Source organism: Hibiscus syriacus, unplaced genomic scaffold (genome assembly GCF_006381635.1).
Source record: "Hibiscus syriacus cultivar Baekdansim isolate YM2019G1 unplaced genomic scaffold, ASM638163v2 tig00113123_pilon, whole genome shotgun sequence".
Lineage (NCBI taxonomy): Eukaryota > Viridiplantae > Streptophyta > Magnoliopsida > Malvales > Malvaceae > Hibiscus > Hibiscus syriacus.
Genome location: NW_024063443.1, coordinates 1,129,704 through 1,147,500, shown reverse-complemented (window position 1 = coordinate 1,147,500; position 17,797 = coordinate 1,129,704). Strand labels below are relative to the sequence as shown.

The following is a 17,797-nucleotide window of genomic DNA, read 5'->3' as shown; positions in this document are numbered from 1 at the left end:
GACTTCACCTTGTGAAAGTATTGGGCAACCGCCATGTCGCGTTGTGCCATTGATAGAAGTTCATTCTCGAGAAGTTGCAATTTTGTATCGTTCCTCTTCGAAAAGAGTGTAACAAAAGTGTCCCATGCTTCCTTTGGTGTTTTAGCATCCCGGATGTGCTCCAACATTTCTTCTTCAATTGTGGTCTTTAAAGCAAACATTGCTTTGCCTGCTTTAATTTTCCACTTTCGCAAGATTCCATTGGCATCTTCTGTCGCCGGTTGTGTAACTTCACCACCACCGACAACCTCCCAAAGGTCTTGACCTTGTAAGTATGACTCCATACATGTTGCCCACGTGTTGTAGTTTTTGTTGTTGAGCTTCTTGATTCCTCCAACTACTTGAAGATCACCCATCTTAACGGCAAGGCTTTGACTACACCGAACAAGCTTGAGTAGCAAACGTGCAGAGTACTAAATTACTCTAAACACAAAGAAGCTCCACAAGGTTTGTAATAACCTCGACAATAACTCAAGAAATATTTTCTGATGTGGAAGATCAGTTAAAAACTGCAGCCACAGAGCATACTCAGAATTTCAAGAGATCTTAAAAAACGTGGCTCGGATACCAATTGTTGAATCAAAATAGAGTAAAAACTCTAATTGATCGAAAAAAAAACTCTCTTTAGAATAATCTCACAAAATTGCAAAAGGGAAGAACTCTTAAGAAAGCTTTCAAATGCTTATAATTAAGCTTTGATTGTTGGATTATAAAACTCAAATACAAGTAGGATATTTATAGGTTACAAGAAACAATCTAAACCACTCATTAAAATAAACACTAAATAATCTAAACCATTGAAATTAAAACATGAGAAAAATACTTAATTTTCACCTAACTAAATTGATGTAAGCAATGACATCAAAACTAAATTGATGTAAGCAATGACATCAAATTAATTTAGGTGTGAACATATATGCTAATATTGAATTTTCAACTCATGTCTACCTAAACAGATTTGATAATTAAACTTTGAATTTTATCATATCTATTAATAGACTAACATGTCAAATTTGATAATGAAATTTTGAATTTAGATCTAATAAATATACGCGACTCTGGATATAACACATGATTTTGTGGTAGTATTTTTATATATGAACTTGAAATATGCAGCGATATATTCATGGAGTATTCAAAGCATGTTCAAAGCTTAGGGGAAGTTATTCTGGAGTTGCTATCGGAAGCCCTGGGTTTGGACCCCGATCACCTCAAAGACATAGGGTGCTCGGAAGGGTACGCCTTTCATTGTCAATATTACCCCGCTTGCCCCGAACCCAACCGGACCTTAGGAGTTGGGCGACACCGTGATCCCGACTTCTTCACCATCCTTGTACAAAACCAAATCCAAGGGCTTCAAGTCCTCCATCGAGATCATTGGATTTATATCTCTCCTATGGAAGGAGCAGTCATAGTTAATATCGGCGATCTCTTACAGGTAACAGAAAAAACCTTCACCCGCATCTCCCAAATGTATTGTTCTATCTAATAGTTTTAAATGCAGCTGATCTCGAATGACAAGTTCAAAAGCGTGGATCACAGAGTTTTGGCGACAAGTGTAGGACCAAGAGTATCATTGGTATGCTTGTTCACCACTGATTTACAGCCATCGGACAAGGTTTATGCCCCCCTCAAGGAATTGTTATCCCCAAATATTCCGGCTTTATACAAAGGAACCACCATTCCCAATTATCTCAAGACCTACGTCTCCAAACCAGGCAATGGACTTTCTGTTCTCAAGTTGTGATCCTGTAAAGAAAGATCACTCTTAACTTTTGTATTGATGACTCATTCCATTGATAAATCAATTATGATGTTCGTTTATCCGTTATTGTCTTGATGACTCATTCCATTGATAAATCAATTATCCATCCTACTAATAAATTTTAGCTATTCAGTAGGTTTTTTCCATTGCGGAAACGGAAATAGGAAGCGATCACCAGAAAACTTCACCGACGGAAGAAGACCAAGTTTACGACAGAGCAAAAGCGGTGAAGGCTTTCGACGACACAAAAGCCAGCGTTCAAGGGCTCGTCGACGCCGGCATTGCTAAACTCCCTCCATTCTTTTACATGTCGCCTGAAGTTCTCCACGATCATCCAACGTTGACGGATCCATATTTACATAGTGATTTTCAGGTACCCGTCATAGATCTAAATGGTGCTTTAGATCCCGCCGAGCACAAATAAATCGTGGAAAAGATGAGATCGGCGTAGGAGGAACGGGGATTCTTCCGAGTGATTAACCATGGAATCCCACAACACGTGTTGAAGGAGGTCCTCGACGGTGTTCGGAGATTCCACGAACAACCCAGGGAGGTGAAGATGAAAAATTACTCGCGAGAGACTGACATCGTCCGGTATTAAACTAACTATGATTTGCTTCAGTCGAAAGGTGCGAGCTGGAAAGACACCCTGATTTGTGTGATGGCTCCCGATATTCCGCCGCCGGAGAAATATCCCTTTGCTTGCCGGTAAACACACTTACACATGGTTTTGTGATAACACTAGTGATAATATTTTATTTTACACGTGAACTTGAAATGCAGGGATATACTGTTGTAGTACTAGAAGCATGTTCAAAGCGTAGGGCAAGTTATATTGGGGTTGCTGTCGGAGGCCCTGGGTTTGGACCCAGACCACCTCAAAGATATAGGGTGCTCGGAAGGACATACCTTTGGCTGTTAATATTATCCGGCTTCCCCTGAACCCGACCGAACCTTAGGACATGTCCGACACCATGATCCCGATTTTCTCACTATCCTTTTACAAGATCAAATCGGAGGGCTTCAAGTTCTTCATAAACATCACTGGATTGATGTCCCTCCTATGGAAGGATCTCTCATAGTTATGAACAAACACGTGTTGAATAGTCTAGGTTGATTAATAGGCAGATGTAATCAAAATATTTCTTAAATCAATTGATAACATAATAACATACACACATCCTACAGATTTAACTGCTTGAATCCGAATCCAAATTTTAGTTAATAATTTTGTATATCGGAATGCAGCTAATCTCAAATGACAAGTTGAAAAGCGTGGAGCACAGAATGTTGGAGAAGGGTGTAGGGCCGAGAATATCCTTGGCATGCTTATTCACAACACATTTACAGCCATCAAACAGGGTTTATGGTTCTTTGAAGCAATTTTTATCCCCAAATAATCCACCATTGTACAGGGTAACTTCCATATTGAATTATCTCAAATCTTATACCTCTGCGGGTGGACTAGGCAATGCACTCTCCTTTTTCAAGTTGTACTGTTGTAATCGTTCCACTCCTATTTTACTTCAATGAATAAAGGGATCACCGGCTTCTAGTGTGGTTAAATGTTTCTTATTTATGAATAAATGCTTATGTGAAAGCATGAACTGGCGATGCATCCACAATACAACATATTGCAGAGTTATCCTCTCTTAACCTTCAAATCAATCCAAATTCTTCAAGTCATAGAGTGATGCGACCAAAGCAAATCAACAAGAATTTGAGCTGCTTTCTCTCTTAGCCCCAGAATCTTCCTCCAAATCCAGCTTGTGTTAAGCTTAGGCATGATTTGGATATACGTGTAAACATTCTAAATTTACTTGTCAAAACATTTCAGCATGAAAAATGATGCTTTTGATTCCAGAAATGCACGACATTGTTGCAAATGCCCCAAAAATCAATTTATCTTTTAAGCCATATCTCTAATTTCATTGATAAGAAAGACTTGGTTCTTCACAATGAAAATTGCAGCGTAAACAAGGCTAATATTTTTTCTTTAGCAAACCTCAGGCAATGATTTCAGTAGATACAACACCGGTTTCTTCTCGCAATTCCATGATAATTGTAGATCTTGGTTCTTCACTGTAACACCCCCAACCCGTACCCGACCCGGATACGAGTCCGAGGTGTCACATTGACTTTTCAAACTTTGACTCTTGACAAAATCAAGAAAATTTTAAACTTTTATTACAGTAAAAGTTGTTGACTTACAAAAAGTTTAACCAGGATAATACAAAATCGATCAGAGCATTCGTAATTAACAAATTGTTTACATGCCAACACACTAAATACAACCAAAACACATACTTTGCCAATTACTTCTGATATGATATTCTAGTAGGGCTGTTGTCCTTGCTACTCCTATTTTAGCTCTTCTTGATTCTTGATACCTACGTGTAAATCACTTATATGCTAAGTCACAGACTTAGTGAGGCATAATATAAATATATGGATATAACAATGAATTCATGAACATGCATTCTTACCATTTGATCATGACATTTCAACTTGCATACATCTATTACACTATAACATAAATGATTATGACATGCACATATGAAACTTATATTCTTATGCCAGTTTCACTTTAATTTATCTTTGGATTGCCCATGTACATTATTGAGAACAGGAGGTACATGAGTATACTGAGGTTGTGCACAATGCTGTCACCACAACTCGAATAATTCCCACTAGGGGCACTGAATATTTGTCCCGAAGGACCACTATGTCCCGAAGGACCACTGATAATCTATCGACTCTTGGCATGCCAATTATACATACAGCTCTCATATTAAATAACATGGGCTTAAATATAAATACATTTCTCATTTTTATATCTCTTTTATCACTGTCCCTGTAAACACATAAATCACTTCATATGCAAACATATGATCACTTCCATTATTTCACGTACCTAGATCGATTCTCTTATAATGGCCTTCATTCATATAATTTCATGTTAAAACATGAATGAATTATGCATGTAATCACTATAACATTAATACATATATATGTATGTGTGTACATGAATGTAAAGTCATAAATTCAACTATAAGAGATAGACTTATCACAAGTCTTATCTCCATACAATTCTATCTAGTATATGCACTCACCTTAGTCTTGCTCACTTTGACTCGATCCTAATCCTTCGATTGTTCCGGAATAGGATTACGTTCTATATCTACATAATAATACATGATACATATTAGTCTACTAATAACATATCCTAATATTTCATTTCTTAAACTAAAGGAAAGGTAATTTCATTTCTTATTTAAAGTAGGTATCGATACCCTCTATAGGGTATCGATACATCCCTCAACTGAGGTATCGATACCCCCTTAGTATCGATACCCTAATTACATTCTGTAAAATTTTACTTTGGAGGTATCGGTACCTGTTGAATGGGTACCGATACCCCTAGTCCAGAATTCACATTTTCAGCACGAAAATTACTTCATTTCAACTCAATACTTCATGTTTTATCCCCTTTAATAATCCTAAATTACATACACATGCTTAGCCTCACTAATATTTATTTATCCTATATTTAACCTCAATATCCTCTCATCTTTATGAAATTCAAGAATCATACTCAAATTTCAACATGTTCTAAATTCAATTCTAGTACTTCTTATGTCTTAAATAGATTAATGACAAGTCAAATCCAACTTCCAATTCTACTTATGAACTCTATTTCAAGATTTCATTCAAGAACTCCTAATCTTTAATCTTTCCTAAATCCATCATCTTTTGATTTTAAGATAACTTAAGCTTTCCTTAAGCTTAGTTATCATCTAATGATCCTAAATCAACCTTGAATTCAACCAGAAACCAACTAACCATAAAACTCACCTTTGTTTTTTGCTCTCACGCATTAAGGAAGAAGAAGAGGAAGAGAACTCTAGAAGCTTGTTTTGCTTCCTTCATCTCCACGTGGTTAATATATAACCACAACCCAATTAAATTATTTACTTGCAAATGACCATTTTGTCATTCAATTCCTCATTCCTTATAATTTGATCCTACACAACCTTTCCCCATATAAGTCCTTAACTATTCAATTATTATACTTTAATCACCAAATTCTGAAATTTTACAATTTAATCACTAACCCGGTATTAAGGATGTTACATTCACCATCTTCAATACCCCCTAAGTTAAATCCCAGAGAATTATTCTAGTTCTCATTAAGCAATGAGAATTATCATGAAACAAGAAAACTGCATTTATATTCACAAGACCGCATTGTTGTCTTACAATAAAGTTTTCAAGTAGATCATAAGCTTGTATTCTGATTAGGCTTTTGCACCTATCAACTTATCAGTAATTTGTTTTAAGCTAGATGCATAAAAAAATGAAGAAGAAGAAGGAAAAAACAATAAGAAAACCCAACAAAAATGGCTGAAAAAGTAGATTCAGCAGCAGTTGGAGGAGAAAGAGAAGAAACAGAGTTAAAGAAAGAACTTGAAAACATAGATGCTTGAACAAGACGATTATGGGATTGATAAAACGATTGGATCTATAAGAATCTTGGCTCGTTTAACTAAATTGAAGCTAAAGAAACCAATTGAACTTTGATTGAAAGATTATACACTACCTTGTACAATGAAAATCTATCCAAAATAAGGTAAAGATATAAAATCATATAAATGATTTAGGCTCAGATTATTGTTTTCTAAGTCAAAACTGAAAATTCATTGTAAGTGATTAGTGCTTAAATTATACATTATTTTATGACCAATTACTCCTTTATTAGCTATTTTAAGTTACTAACTTGGCCCTTTTCGCTCATTTTCGATACATGACACTAAATTCTGGAAATTATGCTAAAACTGAAGAAATTGTGTAATTTTTTATTTTTTAGATTCATGGCTGGAGTAGTGGGCATGACTTTAGGCATGACATACTTAACGTGACGCCCATTCAACAGCTTCTAGAAAATCCAGCCAGGAGTTGCGTGAAGACCAAAGACTCATCCGAATTTTTTTAATTCAAATTAAGATTTATTTTATTTTTATTTTACGAATTATTTTTTCAGTTTTAAATTTATCTTTTAGGATTTTTTTTAGGATTATAAATACCCCATTGAGGTAAGCCTCAAAGATCAACTCGATCATTTAGAATTCATTTTTCAACTCTTGGTATGTTCTTAGCAATACACAAGAAAGAAACATGAGCATTTACATAACTAATGACAAATATATTTTCATAATGCCATTGATTAAAATTGTATATACTTCAATATTTCTGCGATCCATTAAGACTACTTAAACTTGCTAAACATAAGGAAATTATCAATTAATTGAATCTAGGAATAATTTTATGCCCTGTAAAATTGTTTTGTCAAAATCAAGAAAATATATTTTTGTATCTCTCAAGTAATATTATCACTCATTCGTTAAGTATTGAGTTTCTTGTTGTCTTATATTAAAGTTGGGTACCTCCGTTTAAAGTGAATTAGATTTAGGTTAGATCTTTGTTACTTATACCAGGTGTGAATGTCGGACTTGAGTATGAACCCGTCCTGGGTATGCTCCTTTTTTTTTTAAGTTTTCCATATATTCAGAGTGTCTTTTTGAGGTTTTGTGTTGAACAATGTTTTACAATATTTTGATATAAAAAATTAAGACAAAATGTTTTTGGACTTGATTGAATTTGTTCAAAGTTTTCACAAATAATTCAAAGTCCATTAAAATAGAATTTGAGCACAAAATTGCTTTTCTGGGTGAGAAGTACCGATATTGTTCTTACAGTATCGATACTGCATGAACAGTACTGATATTGTTCTTACAGTATTGATACTGCATGAACAATACCGATATTGTTCACGTGGTACTGATACCAAATGTAAGAGAAGTATCAATACTCTCTAGGTAGTATTGATACTACCAGTGTTTTCTAAATTGCTCAAATTTTGCTACCAGTTGCTTAAATTCCAGAATGCAAAATAGGTATCGATACTCAAAGGGGTACTGATAATACTTTACACTATATAGTATTGATATCATGCTTATAGTATTGATATTGGTTAAGCCCAACGGCTAGTAACAGCTAGTTGATTTAAAAATTATAAAGGTAGTATTGATACTCATTCAAGGAGTATCGATACTCCCTGTCCTGAGCAGTTTTATTTTGTAGAAAAATTATCCCCAATGGCTAGAAACGGCCACAAACTCATTCCAACCTATAAAAATAATTTCAAGACACTTGAAGAAGGTTACACAACCCCTATCTAAGCAATCAATCATAAGAGAAGAGCTTTTCACTCTTATTTTCCTTTCTTTTGTAAATATTAGTGTTTAGTGAGCTTAATCTTGTAAACACATACCTTGTGAGGTTTTCTTGTTTACATCTTTTTACCTTTTGTTAAAGGGGAGTGGTTCTATCTTATCCATTGAAAATATAGGGATTTTTAAAGGTTATCTCTTTATCCTATGAAAAAGAAAGAATAAATTAGTGAATTTGTTAGAAAATCCTTGGTGAGGAGCTAAGATAGTGAATGTAGACTTGGTTGAGAAGTCGAACCACTATAAATCTTTGAGCATCAATTTTCTTATCTCTTTAAATCTTCTTAATCCCTAAAACTCTCAAATCCATTTCAAACCCTCTTGGAAAATCTTTTGGTTGTCCAATCGAGCTTCATTGTATATCCCAACAATTTGTATCAGAGCTTGACTCATTAGAAGATTTAATAACCTTGAGTCGATCCTAGAAAAAACTATATCAATTCCCAACGCAACCGAGAAGATGGCTTCAACCTGCGGCTCTTACTACATTGAAGATTCTCAACCAGTCAATAAATCACCATATTTTAATGGAGTAAATTATGTCTATTGGAAGAATAAGATGATGCTCTTCATTCAAGCAACGATCTAAGAGTTTATAACTCAATTATGAATGGATAATACATTTTAGCCGATGAGATGGATGATTGGAGTGATGAGAGAAGAAGAAGTTACAACTCAATGCAAAGGCTATGCACATTTTATTTTGTGCATTAGGCCCAAATGAATATGGAAGAGTCTCTTCTTGTTTTAACGCAAAGGAGATTTGGGACAAGCTCCAAGTCAGTCATGAAGGAACCAGTGAAGTGAGGGAAACCAAAATTAGCCTTCTCAACCATAGCTATGAGAATTTTAAGATGAAATCGGAAGAAGACATCAAAACTATGACTGACAGATTTTCTGTGATTGTTAACGGTCTCAATGGATTTGGAGAAGTTATCCCCAATGAGAAGCTTGTGAGGAAGATGATTTACTCTCTTCCAAAGTCTTGACAATCGAAGAAGACGGCGATCATCGAAAATAAGAACATAAAGTCTCTCACTCTTGATGAGCTTATTGGTTATCTTCTCACTCATGAGTTGATGGTAAAGGAAGAACAAGAAGAAGAAGAAGAAAAGAAAAACAATAAGAAGAATGAGGTAGTCATTGCCTTCAAATACACCAATGAGAGTAATCAAGATTCAAGTGAAGAGGTGTATGATGAAGATGGAGAAGAAGAGATGGTCAAGCTCTTAAAAAGAATCACGAGATTCATAACTTCTAAGGAAGTGAAGCATGAATCAAAGAAAAAGAAGGGTCCCCGGTGTGCTTCGAATGTCAAAGAACGGGGATGTCAAGTATGATTGTCCCCTCTAAAGAAGAAGGGATCAATTAAGAAAAAAAATATTTGTGGCGGCTTGGAGTGATGAAGTTGACTCTAAATATAAAAAATTAATTTCAAAATTCAAAATTGAAAATGATTTTCTTTTTAAAGTAAAATTGGATTTTGAAAAGCAAAATGAAATTCTTTATAATTATAAGAAGCATGGCGGTTCTATTCGGCGAGAAAGTCAGACGAATGCGTTTCGGACTGTTGTGAATGATTGTGGGCTTAGCGATATTGGGTATAATGGTAGTTGGTCACTTGGGAGAGGGGGAATTTTGCTGCAACAAATGTTAGAGAGCGGTTGGATCGTGGGGTGGCTAATGACCAATGGTGGGATCTTTTTCCCCATTTTCGGCTAGACCATTTACAGAATACGCTCTCTGATCATTGCCCTTTCTTGGTTCACACTGATGCTTCTTCGGGCAGGTCTAAACCTCATTGGCATTTCCGTTTCAAAGCGGCCTGGCTAACGGAAGACACATGCGAGCAAGAGGTCCGAAAGTTGTGGGTGGTAAACGATACTTCTCTGCTTAATAAATTGGAAAGAGTGAGCAAGGGGATGGAAATCTGGTTCTGTAATTTTAAAAAAAAAACCAAGCAGATTTCAAAAATGAAGCTTAGTGAGAGATTGAAGGAATTAAATGATGCCCACATTACTGATGAGGTTTTAGAAGAATTGATTGATGTTAGATTGGCAATCAACATGGAGGCCGATAGAGAAGAAATTTACTGGGAATAAAGATCAAGGGCCAATTGGCTTAAGTATGGAGACCAGAATAGAGCCTTTTTTTCACAAGACAACTTCGGATCGTCGTCAGGGCAATTGGATCACTCGATTGAATGACAAAAAGGGCAATACCCAAACCGATCAGAAAGATTTTGACCGTGTGGCTCGTGATTATTTTAAGGAATTGTTTACCACACAAGGTGAATTTGTTGTTCCGAAAATCTTGGAGAATACAAGACTGTCTATTACCGATGAGCTGAATGATCGTCTTACGAAACCTTTTGATCGGTGTGAAGCTCTCAAGGCTTTGAGGTCTATGTCGCCACTGAAAGCTGCAGGGGAGGATGGGTTGGGGGCAGTTTTTTTATCAAAGGTTCTGGCATATTGTTGGAGAAGATGTTACGAATTATTGTCTTCAAGCTTTGGAAGGTAATTATTCTTTGGAAGCTATTAACAGAACTCATATGGTCTTAATTCCAAAGGTGCCAAATCCGAACGATATGACCCAGTTTCGCCTGATAAGCCTTTGTAATGTCCTGTTTAAAATCATTTCTAAAATGTTAGCAAACCGTTCTCAATTTGTGATAAATGGTTGTATAGGTGAAGCTCAGAGCGCTTTTGTGTCGGGTCGATTGATTTCAGATAATATTATGGTGGCTTATGAAGGCTTCATTTTTTAGAAAATAGGAGAATGAAGAAAACGGGCTCATTTGCCCTTAAACTAGACTTGAGCAAGGCCTACGACATGGTGGAATGGCATTTCATTGAAACCATGATGATTAGTGTGGGGTTTTCAGCTGTTTAGGTAAACTGGATTATGAAATGCGTTAAATCAGTTACTTATTCGGTGGTCATTTATGACTTGGTTGGGGATCGGATTACTCCTTCAAGCGGACTTCGTCAGGGGACCCTCTTAGTCCGTATCTTTTCCTGTTGTGTGCCGAAGGGCTGTCTACTCTTTTGAAATACGCTTCTTAAACAGGGCAGTTAAAAGGCGTTCGCATTTCGAGGGGTGCACCGTTGATAACTCATTTACTTTTTGCATATGATTGTATGATATTTGGATAAGCTACAGCTCAAGGCGCTAGTCAAATCAAACGGTTGTTGGAAAGTTATGGAGGTGCCTTTGGTCAATTGGTCAATTTCGAGAAGTCGGGGGTCTTTTCTTGGTTCGAATGTTTGTTCTTCCAACCGTGAGGATGTGTGTAGAATTTTATTATGGCGGTTTTATTTGAACTTAGTTTCTTATTTTCAGAATCTTCGTATCAAGAGAATCGCTAATAACCCCTATTGTAGACGCTGTCCTAACGGTGTTGAATCTGTGCTGCATATTAGTAGAGATTGTTTTTTTTTTTTTTTTGCTAGAAATGTGTGGAGGGGGCAAGGTTTTATTTGGCCCAGTGAAGTGGACAATATGTGTTATCAGGAATTAGAGGTGGGTATACGGGCTACCCGTCCGTTTAGCCCGCGGGTTTTGACGGTGCAGGCTTAAATGGTGCGGGTTAAAAAACTCGTATTCATAAACGGTTTTGAATTTTAAGGTCCGCGGCCCGTCCATTTAACCCGCGGGCTAAACGGGCTTACCCGCGGCCCGTTTAATAAAAATAATTTTAAATGCTTTAAATACAATAAAAAATAATGTTTTAACTTACTACACCTTTAAAAATGATCGAGCAACTTCAAAAGGAAGGTAGCACTGTCAAAATAATAAATAATATTTAAATTTTATTTTAAATAGCCGGAAATGATTATAAAATAATATTTTTTTTAATTTTTTAATCATTAATATATATATATATAATGATATAATTACTTAAACTCAAATTAAAAAAACAATATTCACTTATATCACCAAATTGAAAAACAAATAAAACAATAACCACATTATACTTTTATAAAACACAATTATTCAAGGCTATAATATGAATACACAGAAGTGTCTGAAAGTAGAAATTCAAACTTAAAAATTTAACAAAGTCAAACATTATACAAATCTAACAAGAAAGTTGTCAAGTGTTTCTAATAATTGTATTTTATGAATACTTTAGAGAAATACTAAAACATAATATGAAAATATAAAATAAAATACTTACAGTATAAGAGCAAATTTGAAAGATACAATTATACTAAAATTGATAAAATATAAGTATTAATTTGTTAAAATATATTTATTCTGTAAAAGTCTTTAAAAGTTGAAAAGTATATTTTTAATTTTTTATTTTACTTTTCTTTCTTATTTTTAATCCAAATATTACGTGTCATATGATATATTATTAGAATATCACGTGACTTTTAATTAAAGAACAAAATGGATAACATACTTCATGAAAAAAAATAAAGGTCATAATTAAATAAAAAAACTTTAAATACCAAAATGATAATGATGTATATTTAAATGAAAAAAATATCAAGCAACGGTAAAATTATGACAAACACCCTAATAAATTTAAGAACTATAATAGTTATAAGTAACATCATATTTATAAGTAATTTATTTTCTTTTTCTATAAAATTCTTTAAGTTTATTTTTTCTAAAATTTTATAAATTTTAAATTAAGCGGGCTTTAGCGGGTTTAACGGGTAACCCGCGGTTATACCCATTAAACCTGCGGGTTTAACAGTCCGGGCTAAAAAATCCGCAATTTAAACGGTCTTCAATTTTTGAGGCCTGAAACCTGCACGGGTCGCGGGTTAAATTGGTAGCCCGCGGGCCTTAGCCCATATACCCAGCTCTATCAGGAATGGTATGCTTGGCTGTTACAACACTATTCACGAAAGAAAATGCAACAGATCAACATTTCCATTTGGGCCATTTGGCATACACGTAACAGGCTAGTCCATGAGAATTGTATCCACAAGCAGGAGCATATCATTACCTTTGGACAGCTGTTCTCCACCTTTGGATTGGTCTTTAACGTTTTTTATTGATTAATGAAGCTCCACGGCAATTTTACCCAAAAAAAAATAATTAATATAGACTTTAAAGTAATTCATGAACCAGACAACAATTTAATGTGAAATTATTTTCAAACCCAAACTCCAAATTTACACTAAATACTCTTTTTAATTATTCATATATTATATTAGATAACCTTTATCAATCTTAGTAATTTTAGTGTCAAATGAATCTATTGAATGATTAAAAAGAATATTATTTTCTCTAAAGATTTCAAATTCGAGCAGATTACATCGAGCAGATTACATCCACAAAGCATATGTACTTTATCCTGGGTTAACAAATTTCTTAGTATATATTAATGTTATTCATCCTATGCTTAGTTTCTCTAAACGTATATTTTTTAACCAAAAATGCTAATTCACCATTATCATCTTCAAATACCCAAATTGCATTTATGAAATAGAAAGGAATTAAGAGAAATTAAGCATAAGAATTTGAGCAAATTCATGTAGCTGTCCCTGAAGTCACCAAAGACTAAACTGCCATTAACTGTTCAGACGCACTTCAAGATCTCAGAGCAGAATCAGTGAAACCTTAATCCCAACAAAGCAAAAAATTTTGTAGCAGCAACTGTGGCCGCCATTAGTGTACAGGGAGGAAGACATGGAAATTCCAACCATTTTTTTAACCTTAAACCCAAATTTATGTCGGAGAAACAATCTTTTCCATTAGTTCCTAATGATTTTTCTCTTCCAATTCTTTACTATTTTTATCATATTATATTGGAAATCAAAATGACTCGACTTTTCTTTTTTTAAACTGCGAATTGCAGTGCGTTCATCGTGTATCTCGGCTCCACCTTCTGTCCTGACAATGCTGCTTTCAAACCTTTGTACCAAGGAATGACTGCAAGGAAACAGAAAACAATTAGTGGAAGTTTTCAAAAGTTCAATGGACACCATTACTGTTGACAAACTCTATTCGTCCGTACCAAAACAACCGAACAATCAATAATCAAACCATTCATTTACTACCAAAGCTTAGACCAAAAAGCGCATATCACTATGTAACAACATCACGATCGTTTTCACAAACATCCGGAATTACGTCATCTTATGTTCGAAAACTTGAATGTTTGGTTTTGGATTTCACTTGTCATATAAATAGTGAGAATGAAATGCATGCACCATGTATAATTAACTAAGATTCAATATGATTACATATTTAAAAAGTACAAAAACGTACTTTAAAAAAATTATAAAAACGTGAATTTCAAATACACCACTAAATGAGCATCAAACAAATCTATGAACTTGAGAGATAATCATCAATGTTAAATTCAGATAAGTTATGTTTCATAATTTACACTATTTTAAAAAATCTAAGTCCTTCTTCCAAAATTCACGCTGCTAAATGCAACCACGAATGATGATGATATCAAACTTGAAAAAAGAATCAGATAAGACAAAAGCAGATATTTCAAATGACAAAGTTCAATTCATTTTAACCACCTATAGATATGAAGCTATGAAACTGTACTTTATAGTCCCTAACAAAAATGCTATATATATTTAATGATTTCTTGTAAGGAAACAAAAATATAGGAAGACACAATGAGAGAACCATGTGCGATGCCAAAACCATGTGGTAGTGCCTAAATTTCATCAGTTGACTACATAGTTGAAGACCTACTATAGCATTTACCTTGACTCCTTCTGGAGATTTCCCGGGCTTTGCTGTGGTTGTGCTTCCTAAGTTAAACTTTGGCTTCTTTTCAGCAGGCTTCAATATTTGAAAGGAGCACATCAAAGTCTCATCCACACTCATCATAGCTCCAGCATTGTCAAACTCCCCACAATAATTAGGTGCTGAAAATATTGTTACAAGTTGTCGTTCGGCAAAGAACTCATAGCCATCCTCCACAACCTGCAAATAACATATTAGAAAATTAGTAAACAATAGAAAATGTTGGTGACCAAATCCTTGGTGGTTAAGAGTAACAATTCAGAATGTATCAACAGGAGCCAAAACAAAATTGAGAAGACACATTGTCCATAACATGATAAAAAAATTATGACATTTCAAGATAGCAATTTCAAAAGTTCGTAAACTGTTGTACAGAAAAATTAGATTTATTTGCACAACATGGAATATCATAGGCATAATTCAAACAATAAAACTGGCTACACCGAATGAGGTATGCATTGGCTCCGGTGATACATTCTTCAACACCAAATGTGAAACACAATGAGAGCTTCCAGAACAAGTAAAACCTGGTGGGCACGGTAAATGAGATCAAGATCATGTTTCCGTAGAAACTCGGACACTTTGTCGGGACCGAAAGTAAATGAAACTCCCGTCATTCATTCCCCAACCTGAACATCTTTACAAGGATCTGACCACAAAAGATCACAAAGCAAACCTGCGTCCGGCACATCAGCAGGGCGTTGTAAATTTCTAATCTGATCCAAATTATTCAGATCAGGAGAAAGGCCTCCATGCATGCACAAAATCTTCTCATCAATTAGTGCTGCCACAGGTAGGCAGTTAAAACATTCTGTGAATGTCTTCCAAAGCCTAACATTAAATTTTCTCTTACACTCATCATAGAACCCATATATGCGGTTGATGGAAGCACATTCATGGTTACCCCTCAAGAGGAAAAAATTTTCAGGGTATTTTATCTTGTAAGAAAGAAGAAGACATATTGTCTCCAGACTTTGCTTGCCTCGATCAACATAATCCCCCAAAAACAAGTAGTTGGCATTTGGAGGCAAACCACCATACTCAAAAAGCCTTAGAAGATCAGAATATTGACCATGAATTTCACCTGGATAACATGAACAGATTTTAAAGGGTATAAAGATTTAAAAGTCTTCACTACATGTAGTGAAAAGAATTATTTTGAAAGATTCAAAAAAGGAGCTCAGATTACAACAATATGACGAAAATGCTTTCCCCAAAATGCCAATATGTATTAATAACACTAGTTGTATGCAAGTCAATTTCAAGTGATTTTGTCATATAAGTTTATTACAATGAACATGCAGTCCTACTATGGATTGCGTTGTAGTAATATCAAGGTTAAAAATTTCAAAAACTTTATATAATGTACATGAATGTGTTTGCATCGAAAGTAATGCAACCACCCTGCATGCTTGAAACATCAGCATAGTAGTAAAAGGTTCCCCTAATGTGCAATAGAGTAACATATGTAATGTAGATCAATTGTCATTCTCCGATCAGGTTATCGATTATCCTGTAGTTCACGCTACACCAAGAGAAAAATATAACATATCGAGAATCAAATCAGTGGCCTTTATAGTATAGACGTTTGAGGAATTAAACATCAAAAGACTAGCGAGGTTGTTATGCAAAGATACAGCAAAGCATTAGCTATTGCAACAAAAGAGAATCAGAATGTGAAGTCCTTGCCAAGTTGATCAAGCTAAACCACATCACAAAGCATTAGGTTATCAACGAAACAAAAGGTGCAATTCTCCAAGAAATTCAAAACGAAACAAACACTTCAATAGAATATCCAAAAAATTCATACACCCAAGAAAGCTAAAAAAAATCCCAAATTCCCTCAATCAAAACAAGGGGTGGAATGGAATCCAAAACCACAAATTCAACAGAAAACAACTCAGAAATCCAAGGCACAAACAAATCTTTTTTTAGAATTAACAATTTTGATTTAAACTAACATTGGAAATTCGTTCAGTCGGAAATATAGAAGATAACCAACCACCAAACCATTTCCCACTAACTTGTTAAAGATTAACGAAATCTTCTCAAAATCAAGCAACAAAATCCACAGCAAAACCAGGTCATTAATCTGAAAGAAAAATCAATTTCATTAAAAGATTCTACTATATTCCAAGTTAATGCAAATAAAAATGTAAAACAAAAACAAATTACCCAAGCTACAAAACCAAAAATAGATACATCAACAAGCATCAGATAACTGCACATCCAGGAAGGTATAAGAAAACCCAGCTACAAATGAAAACAACGCCTCTCACAAGCTAGACCTTAGAGTCGCAACAAATTAAAATTCAAATCATAAAAAAAAAACCAAAAGGAAAAATCCGGGCATTAAAAAAAAGATGTGAATAATACCACAAATCTTGATGGGTGCTTCAAGTTCCAATAAATTTGGCTGTTGCAAGAAAATCTCTTTAGAAGCCGCACAAATTTGTCGGATCTCCGATTCCGATAGCTGAACTTGTTTCCCCGGTCGACCCCGAACTTCCAAAAGCCGATGTATGATATCATCAAGTAACCCTTGCTCCATTTTTCCCAGCCTCTATTTTCGTTCAAACAAATCGGATTCTTAGTTAAGAAAAACAAAAGGAAACAAAAAAAAGGAAAAGTCAACGGCTATTTTTCTCCTTGTCGAAGGGGTGTTAAAGAAGAAATGAGAAGATGAACAAGTGCATGCCGCCGATGAAAGTAAAAGAGGGAACTGGCGATGTCATTTAGCGAAGAAGAAGGGATGTCTTGTTGAACATAAATCGAGTCATTTCTTTTTTAATTAACCCAAAATTAGGAGATTTAATACGAACAATGAATTTTCACTTTTTTAACACGATAAAAAAAAATAAGCTAAGATTGTTGGCAAAATAACCGAACTTTTTCTTATATACCAAGTCAAGAAAAGTAAGTCTCCATATTTTTTAACACTTTGATTAATTTGTACAGTTCTGGTCGT

General features: G+C 34.8%; 1 protein-coding gene and 2 pseudogenes across 1 annotated transcript in view; 2 read left to right on the top strand and 1 right to left on the bottom strand.

The window, feature by feature from the left end:
* Window positions 1-1,803, top strand: part of LOC120185415 (1-aminocyclopropane-1-carboxylate oxidase homolog 7-like) — a 6,840-nt gene extending 5,037 nt beyond the window's left edge. Inside the window, exons 2-3 of the mRNA XM_039189639.1 lie at window positions 1,149-1,477; window positions 1,544-1,803. Of these exons, the coding sequence (XP_039045570.1) occupies window positions 1,149-1,477; window positions 1,544-1,786 (572 nt within the window). The 3' untranslated portion in view covers window positions 1,787-1,803. The remainder of the gene's footprint in view (window positions 1-1,148; window positions 1,478-1,543) is intronic.
* A 19-nt stretch (window positions 1,804-1,822) lies between these two features.
* Window positions 1,823-2,926, top strand: LOC120185392 (annotated as a pseudogene).
* Window positions 2,927-13,624: 10,698 nt separating this feature from the next.
* LOC120185416 lies at window positions 13,625-17,576 on the bottom strand (annotated as a pseudogene).
* Window positions 17,577-17,797: the final 221 nt, after the last annotated feature.